General features: G+C 39.9%; 1 protein-coding gene across 2 annotated transcripts in view; it reads right to left on the bottom strand.

Annotated features, from left to right (window-relative positions):
- MAGI3 (membrane associated guanylate kinase, WW and PDZ domain containing 3) overlaps positions 1-12,095 on the bottom strand; it is a 241,871-nt gene that overhangs the window by 20,137 nt on the left and 209,639 nt on the right. For both annotated transcript variants that reach the window (XM_069600979.1, XM_069600968.1), the window contains exons 14-16: positions 11,636-11,828; positions 8,973-9,161; positions 3,453-3,638 (exon numbers count right to left, since the gene is read on the bottom strand). In XM_069600979.1, coding sequence (XP_069457080.1) covers positions 3,453-3,638; positions 8,973-9,161; positions 11,636-11,828 — 568 coding nt within the window. The remainder of the gene's footprint in view (positions 1-3,452; positions 3,639-8,972; positions 9,162-11,635; positions 11,829-12,095) is intronic.

Here is a 12,095-nt window from a genome sequence, read left to right as displayed (position 1 = left end):
GCCTCTTGAACAATCTGTATGCAGGTCAGGAAGCAACAGTTAGAACTGGACATGGAACAACAGACTGGTTCCAAATAGGAAAAGGAGTACGTCAAGGCTATATATTGTCACCCTGCTTATTTAACTTCCATGCAGAGTACATCATGAGAAATGCTGGGCTGGAAGAAGCACAAGCTGGAATCAAGATTGCCAGGAGAAATATCAATAACCTCAGATATGCAGATGACACCACCCTTATGGCAGAAAGTGAAGAGGAACTCAAAAGCCTTTTGATGAAAGTGAAAGTAGAGAGTGAAAAAGTTGGCCTAAAGCTCAACATTCAGAAAACGAAGATCATGGCATCTGGTCCCATCACTTCATGGGAAACAGATGGGGAAACAGTGTCAGACTTTATTTTGGGGGGCTCCAGAATCACTGCAGATGGTGACTGTAGCCATAAAATTAAAAGACGCTTACTCCTTGGAAGAAAAGTTATGACCAACCTAGACAGTATATTCAAAAGCAGAGACGTTACTTTGCCAACTAAGGTCCGTCTAGTCAAGGCTATGGTTTTTCCAGTAGTCATGTATGGATGTGAGAGTTGGACTGTGAAGAAGGCTGAGCGCCGAAGAATTGATGCTTTTGAACTGTGGTATTGGAGAAGACTCTTGAGAGTCCCTTGGACTGCAAGGAGATCCAACCAGTCCATTCTGAAGCAGATCAGCCCTGGGATTTCTTGGAAGGAATGATGCTAAAGCTGAAACTCCAGTACTTTGGCCACCTCATGAGAAGAGTTGACTCATTAGAAAAGACTCTGATGCTGGGAGGGATTGGGAGCAGGAGGAGAAGGGGACGAGAGGATGAGATGGCTGGATGGCATCACTGACTCGATGGACATGAGTCTGAGTGAACTCCGGGAGTTGGTAATGGACAGGGAGGCCTGGCGTGCTGTGATTAATGGGGTCACAAAGAGTCAGACACAACTGAGCAACTGAACTGAACTGATGATAAAATCTCTGGGTCTTCCCTGGTGGCCCAGCAGTAAAAGAATATGCCCAGTTTCAATCCCTGGGTTGGGAAGATCCCCTGGAGAGGGGAATGGCAGCCCATTCCAGTATTCTCGCCTGAAAAATCCCATGGACAGTGAAACCTGCGGGGCTATAGTCCATAGCGTCGCAAAGAATTGGACATGACGGCCATAAGTCTGTATTCTGTCTGTGAGTCTCTCTCTGTTCTGTAAGACTTAGCAACTAAACCACCACCACCATGACAGAATCCCTCCCAAGTCTTATGACTTCACTTTCTAGTAGGGGAGATGACAACAAAGAAAGAAACTCGCAGTTCAATAACCTCAGGTAGAGACAAGTACAATGAAGAGAAGTAAAGCTGAGAAAGGGAAGAGAGGAAGCCTGGGGCAGACCAGAAGAGGTTTATTTTAGATCCTGAGACTACAAGGGGAAAGCAGAGCAGTTATGAGCACGCAGATTCTGGAGAGAAGGCCTGATGCGGACACTTGTTCCGTCACTAGCTCTCTGACGGCTCTGACGGCTCTGTGGCTCGCTCCCTCATCCATAGAATAGGAAATTAACAGTGCCGACCTAGCATTAGTGTGAGGATTAAGAGTCAGCAGACGTTAAGCATTCAGGACAATACCTGCTACATAGTAAGTGTTTCCTAAACATTATTATTTCTGCAGGCAGTGAGACTTAGGGGAGACCAGAATGAGGAAGGAGGCCATGCAAAGATATGGTAAAATAATGACAGCTACAATTAGATGAGCACCTTAGGGTATTTATGCAGACATGTATATTTTCACCTTTAATCTTCACAGTGATCTTGAAATAGATATCATTATTCCCATTGCATCGAAGAAAAAAAAGACTGAAGGTTAGAAATGTTAAGTGATGTGTTAAGGCCTGCCAACTAGCTAATAGGTGTCAGTGAACTCTGTCAGTCAAAAGCCTTACTTCTTCTACTGGGTGTATCTTGCTTCTACTAGGTATTGGCATAGAACTGAAAAAATCCTTAATTTTGCTCATTCATCCATTTTCAAAAAAAAAATTTACTGAGTGCCTAGCAAGTATCAGGGCTTCCCTGGCGGCTCAGCTGGTAAAGAATCCACCTGCAATGAGGGAGACAGCGAGTATCATAGTCCATTGGTAATATTTTCTTTGTCTTCAAAGAGCAGACCCTTTTATTTGGGATATAGTGATGTAAGAAGAGCACTCAAGGAATTGCAGAGATAAGGAATGCAGTGGGGGATGGGAGGCCCGTGTGCACGGAGACCAGTGAGGCCCAGTTCAAAAGAGGATCTGGGGACTTCCCCTGACAGCCCAGTGGCTAAGACTGCACTTCCACTGCGAGGCATGCAGGTTTGATCCCTGGCCAGGGAATTAAGATCTCACATGCCACACAGTTCAGCAAAAAGAAAAGAGGATTTAGAAAAAAGAGAGGATTTGGGAAGAACCGGGAGGAAAATTTAAAAGGCAGGCTGGGAGCAGAATCAAAAAATGCTTTCTGTGCAGAGAGTAGGGAAGCACTGGAGCTTCCACTGAGGAGGACTTCAGAGCAGCCAGGCAAACTCGTCCACAGAGAAATCCCACTACAGAATCTCGGACAGAAGGGAGATTTATGTAACACCTTAGAGACAAATGTATGTTAGTGGTGCTGGAGGAAGGGAAAAGAAAGAAAAATCAAGAATTTATAAACCTGAAAACTGATAGCTTAGAGGATCACTGCCGGCGGGGAGGATGGAGTGGGACATGAACATGCATTACAATATAAGGAATTTTAACAGGAAAGACTGACTTCATAAATTTGTTGCTTTTGGCTTCTTGTTAGTTTTTAGGAAAAATAAAAGGAGGTAAGCATTATATAATGGTTACCTTGTACTTCATAAGCAAAGAACATGAACTGGTTGCTATTCAAAACGGTTCCTAATTACAAATCTTAACGATCAAAGGCAGCCTTATAGCAAGGCAAGACACTAAGTGCATCTTATGCCCTATTTACTGGCCATTCCTACATATTCCTGCTCCTGCATTTATAAAGCAGTTTCCAGAATGAAACCCTGCCTGCAAGGCAAGGCACACTATGACATGGGCCTGACATGAAAGGTTCGATATCAACAGTGACTTTCTTTGAACTCTTGAGAGGATTTTCTCTCACTCAAACAGAGACTTAAGACATTATTTTAAGAAAATAAGATCTGAAAAGTATTAGCCATGTCTTTCACTCTGGGTGCTTGCTCCTCCAGCATGTAAATAAATGGCCACCACTCGCTAGCTGGGTTATTTTTTTTGAGCTACTGACAACTTTATAATAAACTGCCTTTCAAATTCATTAAATGGAAAAGGCAAAAAATGAGACTCCAGCACGTATAAATGGTTCTATCACTGCAGGGGCTCTGGTACTTCTGCAGGCTCTATGTCCCTCAGATCAGTTTGGGGAAGGCAGGTGTAACAGCTCCTTACCTTCTTCAGCAATGACCGTTAGCGTGACAGTGACACCAGCATCCTTGATCAGCTGAACAATGTTATCATGGGACAGCTCAACAATGGACTGCCCATTCACTGCAGAGATATGATCTCCAACTTTCAGCTTCCCACAGCGATCAGCTGGACTTCCTTCTATGACTCGGCCAATTTTATGAGGAATAACTATGAAGAAAAAAAGTTCCCAGGTTTTTCAATTATTTAACATATCTCTTAGTATTGGATTTATCATCAGCATCATCAGCATCAAAAATTCAACCTAATAACAAAGAAAATACTTCCAAGATATATCAGAAAAACCACGAGTGATCATCTATCCAAATGCAACTATCTTCATATTATCTTCCGTTCTTTGTTGACATGCAGATACTCTTTACACAGCTGCGATCATGGCATATAAAGCTATTTGCTTTTCCCCACTTACCAGAAACCTTTTCCAATTTATATTGTCATCCTGACAATCCCATTGAAAGGCTGCTGACCTCAGTGATATTTATGAAAATATCTCATGTTTCTTGTCATTGGCTGTTTAGGTTGCAACATGCTTTTGGGTATTTGAGAAACTGCTACAGTGAGATCATTTTTGGTTCAGTTGAAGGGGCATTTACTCCCACAAGAAATCTTGTAAATAAATGCAGTTCAAAATCAAGTTCAGGACTTAGAATGGTCAGAAATCCAGTTACAGTGAAAAGACTGATCATTAAAATGAATCATACTTACTTCTAGAAAAAAATTTATTCCTCTTATTTGTGCCTCTAGATTTTTTTTTTTAATTAGAAAAGCTGAGTGGAATTAGAACATTAAGTGTTTAACATTAAGATTATTTGGCTTATGGTTAAAATCCTACCCTGAAAGCACAAAGCTGCTCTAAGACATTTGGAAAGATACTCTGTGCACTTCTATTATATCTCTAGTTTAATGCTGAAGGCTTTCCGAGAGTAACTATTAAGACTCTTCACTGTTATTACGCCTTAAAATGAGTTCTCAGAGGTTCAGGAAATCTTGTGAAAATATCTTTCACCATTTAATAAGGGGCATTCACATTAAGGAACAAGTGTTCCTCCTATGCTCTCTAGAATTTTTTTGCCTACATTTATCTGGCACTTGGGCTCTTGCTGAATGTGGATTATCATCAATAAAGATAATTTACTATTGTTAAATGGCACTGTGATTGTGTTTAATTTCTACAGTAAAATGGGCTCCTTACTAGTACTTCTGAATTATATCTAGGTGTAAGTCAGAGCCATTTTAATAGAATTTCATTTGGACTGGAAGTTATTCTTGGCCATGATTTATGCCCCATGGACAGTAAGTGCCATTCCTTGGCTCTTCTAGGATTATGCAGTGGGAGATTTTATCTAAAAAAGAGGAAGTCCATGTGGAAGCAAGTGCCTTGAGCTCTGAATTATATCAAGCACTTACACCATTTTCCTCATTGTTGTGCTTAGTCGCTCAGTCATGTCTGACTCTCTGCGGCCCCATGCACTGTAGCCCTCCCGGCTCTTCCTGTCCGTGGAAGTTTTCAGGCAAGGACACTGGAGTGGACTGCCATTTTCCTCCTTCAGGGTATCTTCCCAACCCAGGGATCGAAACTGCATCTCTTGCGTCTCCTGCATTGGCAGAGAGATTCTTTACCGCTAGCACCACGGACTTGGGTTGATCCCTGGGTTGTGAAGATCCCCTGGAGGAGGGCATGGCAACCCTCTCTAGTAGTCTTGCCTGGAGAATCCAATGGACAGAGGAGCCTGGAGGGCTACAGTCGGTGGGGTCTCAAAGAGTTGGACACGACTAAGCAACTAAGCACAGCACAAGCACCATGGGCTATATCCTGTGCCAGGTGACGTGAGCTGACGCCCAGCTGGGACAACAGGCAGCACGTCAGAAATACATGGAGAATCACACAGGGTCCCAGTGGTGACCTTCTAAATTAATATCTCAGTAACTCTCCTTCTTAGAAGAGATTTTACTTGTAAACAATGTTCATTCCAGATCCCCTAAGAAGAAAATCATTCAACTCCCTGGCACGCTGAAAGGGGTTTGTTCAGACTTGGGAAAGCATCAAGCAAGAAAAACCTCTGATGCCTCAGTTGTTCCTTTCTCATTATGTGAGTAATGTGGTCAAAAGGAAATTGGCAAATCTTGGTACAGAACTTCCTGAAGGGTTATAGAGGTGAGGAGAGATAAAAGTAGTCAGATTGTTATTGTCTTGGCATTTATAGCAGCACCACCAAAACAGTTAAAGATAAACAGACCAGTAGAAAGACAACTTCTGAACATTGTTTGAATAGATCGGGAAGTTTCCAATGTAACTGCTTAGAGTACTTACCAGGTGGCACTAGTGGTAAAGAACCCGCCTGCCAGTGCAGGAGACATAAGAGATGCGGGTTCAATCTCTGGGTCAGGAAGATCCCCTGGAGAAGGAAATGGCAACCCACTCCAGTACTCCTGCCTGGAGAATCCCATCGACAGAGAAGTCTGGTGGGCTACAGTCCATAGGATCGTAGAGTCAGACATGACTGAAGCGACTTAGTATGCACACACGCTTAGAGTACGCACGGCTAAGGAAAAGTCTGAAGTCCTGCCTTACTGTTGGTACACAAAGTCTATAGGTATTTGCATGAAGTCAGTTTCTCCATCTTCATTCATCTTTGGCCTAAATCTGTCTCACAGGCTGGCTTGTTCAGCTACTGAGATGACTTTGGTGCTCTTAAAATATTATTTTTTAGGAAAAGAAAGGACAATAGCTGAAAATGTCCCCTTCTAAAAGAAATCCTTTGCAACCAGAACTGAAAAGTATGAAAAGTGGAATGCTAAAACCTCTGAAGTACTGGCCATGCAAAAACTAGTCAGGTCCTTTCCATCTCCAACAGAGGTGTCTGCTGAGTACTCCACTTATGTAGCCCTACACAAACTGGTCCAGGACAACAAGGATGCTGGGCCTGGATCCCTGACCTTTGAAGAAGTCAATGGTACAGAATTTTATAACTGGTATTAGAGATGTTAGTGGGAACTCTTCCTGTGACAAGTGTCAGCAGAAAATACATTTCAACAGCAGCAGCAGAAAAAAAAACCAAACCAACCAACAACCTACACTGTGCAGAATACCAACTTGTACCACGGCAAGATCCATAAAGAAGGATCTGTTCTGACAGACAGGTTTCTGGCCTTTTCACCTGTGCTAACTCTTTTTTTAAAGCCAATCTTTCACTGTCATGCAGTGGACTGCATACTGCAACGGCTTGGACTCTGTGAGGGAAAGCTCCTCATGTAATCTTACCCCAGGATCCTTCTAGCTATGAGATAAATGGAGTTCCAAGAAGACTGTTTGCAGGGCTGAGAATTTTGTGAGATTATTAACTAGCACGTCAGCGAAATTACGAATTCTGGTTTTGCATCATGACTGAAAATCTCAAGTACTTTATATAAAATTCATTTGACAACCTAAGCCTAATTTACCATTCAGGCTGATAATTAATGAGCTGCAAACACTCATTTCCTGCCAAGCATTAGCTGTTACCTCAATCTTACATTTTAATTGGGCTTTCGTTCCCATCTCATTACTCAAATATTGATAAACTTTTTAACGTTTCTTTAGAGGGGAAAAAAAAGGTCAATAGGCAGTGACAGTTGCAATGACAATGGCAGAAACTACAAGTAACAGCAGCCAACATTTATTGAAGGTCCAGGCAAAGGGCTTCATACGCATTATCTCTTTTAATCCTCACAAACATACGAGACAGGAAGTGTTAACATCCTCATTTCACAGGGGGAGCTGGAGCACTTGGAGGGTAAGTAATGTGCCCAAGATCAGACAGCTATTAAAAGACATAAGTGGGTCTAGAAGCCATGTTTGTCTGATTACAAAGCCCAGCACTTAATGACACTATGTTATACAGAGACCCAGCATCTATGGTATGTAAAGCCATCAAGATCGTAAAAAGAAATGTAAACAAAGAAGTATAAAAAGATTTTAAGTATAAACAAATTAAATAAATATAATTACACAAATAAGATGATATATTTAAAACAGATAATGTATTAAAGTATAACATAAATTTCAAATATAAAAATAGGTTAAACTATTTAAGTAATATATGTTACTGAATTCCTCTGTATCTCCTAGTTTTATGGTGAACACTAGACTCTCCTAATTTTTGTAGTGCTAGAGGAGGAATATGCTCAATACAGAAAGTGGTTAGCATCTATCATGCTGAGTAATAATCTTTCACTATTTTTGTTAATCTGAATGCCCAGGATTATTGCATGGTATTCGAATCAGAATATGATTATCTAAAATGGTCATTTGTTTTTCTAGATACTGGTTTCCAATGACATAACATAAAATCCACCTAACAGCTGCTTTCTCTCATTTTTCTGACACAGGCCACATAATCATCCTCACAGCATCAGTAACAGTTCCAGTTCCAAGCATTACCATAGCAACAGCTTTTGGAAAATGGAAACTAGTATCAGTGAGCAGTGACCTGAGACCATAGTAATAATTCATCCATGTCATAGAATCTTCTTCCTTTACACACTTGCATTGATTTTAGCAAGATTTTTGCAAATTGGTTTGGCTCACAACACTTTCCTGAAAGTGTTTTCATTTTTCACTAAGGTTTTAGTGACCATTTAGTCTAAAAGGATCTCGCTACTCAAGATAAAATCAAATCCCCTGGCAAAGCGAAGAGTGCATTTCCATGTGGTCACAGATTTTTATCACTTGACTTGGAAAAATAAAGCTACCAGACAAGCATGACACATAAATATTAGTTTGCTGGTTCTCATCTTATATTCATTTGTATTTTATATTTAAAGATGATTATCACTTAGAAACATAAAGATACAGCAAATATTAATTTGCTGATTCATAACAGCCCTGGACATAGAATATGTGATTCCTCCTTTGTTGAAGAAATTAATATACATATTAAATTAATATACATATTAATCCTTCTCAGATGACATTTTAAGGTTCAGGATATTTCAAGGTCTTGACAGAACTTTTGCTTCTTATCATTTAAGGTCAATTTATAGCTACAATGAGGCAATTATGATTAAATAACATGAAAGGACTATTTAAGACACATCTGGGTCAAGGTTTTTCTATTTTGCTTCTTCTCAATTGCTTCTAGCATTTCATTTATTTCTGTATTTGTCCTAATCTGGGGGAAAAAAAACCCTATGCCCCCATAATTAAAAAAAAAATTCAGCATTGTCCTTTCACTACATCAATTAGATCACATCCCTGATAATACTGTCACAATATAAGGTGGATGCAAACTGAACTACTAAGATTTTTTATAGACTCTGAGATAGATAAACAAACCTGAAGCCTGGAAGACTGATGCAAACTATCTAATTTAAAAATAAATAAAATATTCAGCATTAAAAAAAAAGGCAATTTATACATGATTCCTAGCTAGTTTCACAAACCCCAGTGGGTGACTCAGAAAACTGGAATTAGAGGGAGGGACACCAGGACACAAGAGCCCTTACCTCCTGGAGGTGGCTTGCTCTTGGAAGTGAGAATGACAAATCCAAATCCTTCATTTTCTTTTCGCTGCAAGACAACATCGTAGGGCTCCTGGGGAGCAGGCCTGGCCAGGACCTCTGCTCGGTTCAAGCGGGGAGATCCATTCTGTGCTGAAAGGAAGGCTTGGGAGCTGTCATCCTCAGGCTGTTTCTCTGTAATAAACAAGATCAATTTTGATATTTCTGGAACATCGTAACTTTTGATAACTAAAGTGTTTTGTGCTAAGCTCTTCACAAGAATACTGAGTTTCTAACATGAAGAAAAGCAGTGCCTCTGCCCAAGTGCTCTGGATACCATCTGAGTGCAGAGGTAGGCAGCAGCCCATCCAGTGGACTTCCTGAATGCTCATTAAATACATAGTTGGAAAACTACAAAATGTTATCTCACTCTAAGGGAAGTTTTTCAAAGCTTCTGTGAAATTTGATGGTAAAAAAAATTCTTCTTGAAATATTTTAATTCCAACGAGGTTTTGAACCTGGACAAGCAATTTTTTAAAGTTGATAATGAATAACAACATAGTAAACTTCCTCTTAAAATCAACTTTAAATATAATTTAGTGGGACTTCCCCGGCAGTCCTCCAGTATTCTTGCCTGGAAAACTCCCTGGACAGAGGAGCCTGGCTGGCTATAGTCCATGGGGTCACAAAGAGCTGGACACAACTGAGCACCACCTCCCCCCACCCCCCACACACACACACACTGAATCCTGGTGGTCCAGTGGTTAAGACTCCACACTTCCAATGCAGGGGGACCTGGGTTCACTCCCTGGTCAGGCGACTAGATCCTACATGCCACAACTAAAATTCAGTGCAGCTAAATAAATAAACATTTAATAGAAATATATAATTTAGTGCAGTGACTGACACTCCTGACGTCCGGGAGGTCACTGCATCAGGACAGAGATACTTCCCATTACAGCTTGAGAACAGTTTGCCACCTACACAGATTTATCTTTTACAGTGTGTTTTACAACTGCAGTTTTCTGATGGGTAATATGAGATGAGTTAACCATTAGCAGTTCTCAGGCATATAACAAGCTGTCCACATGAATGGCAAACTCCTAGACACAGATCAGGTCACATGGAATTCCTAGCAAATGGGCAATTAACCTACACCCTTTTCTTCTATTTAAGAATAACATCAGAATTTGAGAAAGAATGACAAAAGTTAGTCATAACTGATTTTTTAAAAAAGGGCAAATTTTGTGCCATAATTTGATACAAAACATCACAAACAACCACCATAACATGCTGTTATTGATGAACATGCATTTATAAGGTCTCTCTGTAGCAAAATCTATGGGACTCTGAGGATATGTTTTTAAACCTCAACAAAAGTGTCAACAACTTCCAATAATTACCAACAAAAAAAAAGGTTCTTTTTGATATAATGCATGGTTAGAATGAATTAGCTAAAATGTCTCCAATAATATCAAACTACTATGAAATGCCTTTATGATGCTTTTCAGGAGGGAGCTAATCTCTATTTGTACAACGTCCCATTGTTTACTCTACATAGTTATGTTCTGACACCAGACAAACCAAATGGAAGCAACACGGCATTAGAATCTGCATGCATCTCAGAATGCCTGATATTTATGAAGGGAGATGGGCTTTTACTTCGGATGCTACAATCAAAAACACAGGGTCTCATTTTTAAGAGTAATGTAAATATTCATCAAGTCACACATTTTTTGAATGCCCACTCTGTGCCATGCGGTCATCCTTCTAGGTACTGGGTATACAGCATAGAATTAAATGGACGAAAATTCCAACCTTCATGAAGCTTACATTCTTGTGGTGCTACAGGGTTGTCTTTAAAACATTTTTAAGTGACAAGAATTCACTTTTTAAAATTTCTACATAATATTCACAGAGCTACTAACATAAAAATACAGGAAATTATCATCTCTTAATGTAATCGTTTAAACCTCAGGCTTTGTAATTAAATTATCTGTTTCAATCCTGGTCCTACTACCTACCCAGCTATGTGTTTCTCAACCTTTCTGTGAGTAACTAGAATAATGACAGTGTTTACCATCACAGTATTGTGAAGAGTTAAGTAAAAGAATCCATGTCTGAGACTCAATAAATGTCATACTAAAACTTCTGAAGTAGAAACTTTTGTCCTCTGAATATTTAGAATTTCATCAGGATCTAAAATTGTTTGATATTCAGTTAATGGGATCTCTTAGTATGACTAAACAGCTTTGTATTTGTTCTTCAGAAAACAGATTTAACCTGATATTCTGACTACAATATCACACTGGCAAAATTCATTGATATACTAATATAATCTTAATGTAGAGACCCAAAATTTATTTCTCTTTTTTGATAGTAGTAGCAGCACTATTTATGAATCCTTTCAACCTTACATGGCCTTCCACATCCAAGGATCACACCAAATAAGTTATCTCATACACTATTTTTGTTGTCATTGTTTTAGGTAAGAAGTGGATTTAGTCAAAGAAACATTTCAGACACAGTGTGGGCCATTGCAGAGGGCTAGCACAGCCTCTCATACACTACTAAACATAATAAAATGATCTGAAAAAAAAAAAAAGGTGGCCTAAATCTCATTTTTCTTTTTCAACTTATCAGAGCAAGAACAGGTTCACTTCACGTACCACCGTAGAAGATCTTCCTTCTGACAGTTAATAACACGTGGCCATTTCGAGCAGCGGTTGTCATTAGGTCTAGGACTTGTTTGTGTGATTTCCCTTTAACAGGGATTCCATCAATGCACATCAGCTCATCAGCTGCACGGAGCCGACCATCTTTCTCAGCTGCGCCCAGAGGAATGATGGCTCCAATGTATATCTGATAAGATATAAAGTGTGGGTTGCTCTATATGGTCTACTAAGACTTACTAAAATTCTTAACTACTAAGTCAAGGACTTTCTGACTCAAAACTCAAAACTATGCATACCAACAAATTTTTGCAGTTCAACCTGAAAACAGTCATAGAAATTGACCTGTCTCCAAAATGGCACTTCAAATAACCACACCATGTAATCTCTTCTGGATTCTTTGGGTTGGGCACAAGGAAGACAGGAAATACAAAGTAATTCAATAACTTAGAAAGTA

Source organism: Ovis canadensis, chromosome 1, assembly GCF_042477335.2.
Source record: "Ovis canadensis isolate MfBH-ARS-UI-01 breed Bighorn chromosome 1, ARS-UI_OviCan_v2, whole genome shotgun sequence".
NCBI classification, from domain to species: Eukaryota; Metazoa; Chordata; class Mammalia; order Artiodactyla; family Bovidae; genus Ovis; species Ovis canadensis.
This window is presented reverse-complemented; position numbering and strand designations above follow the sequence as displayed.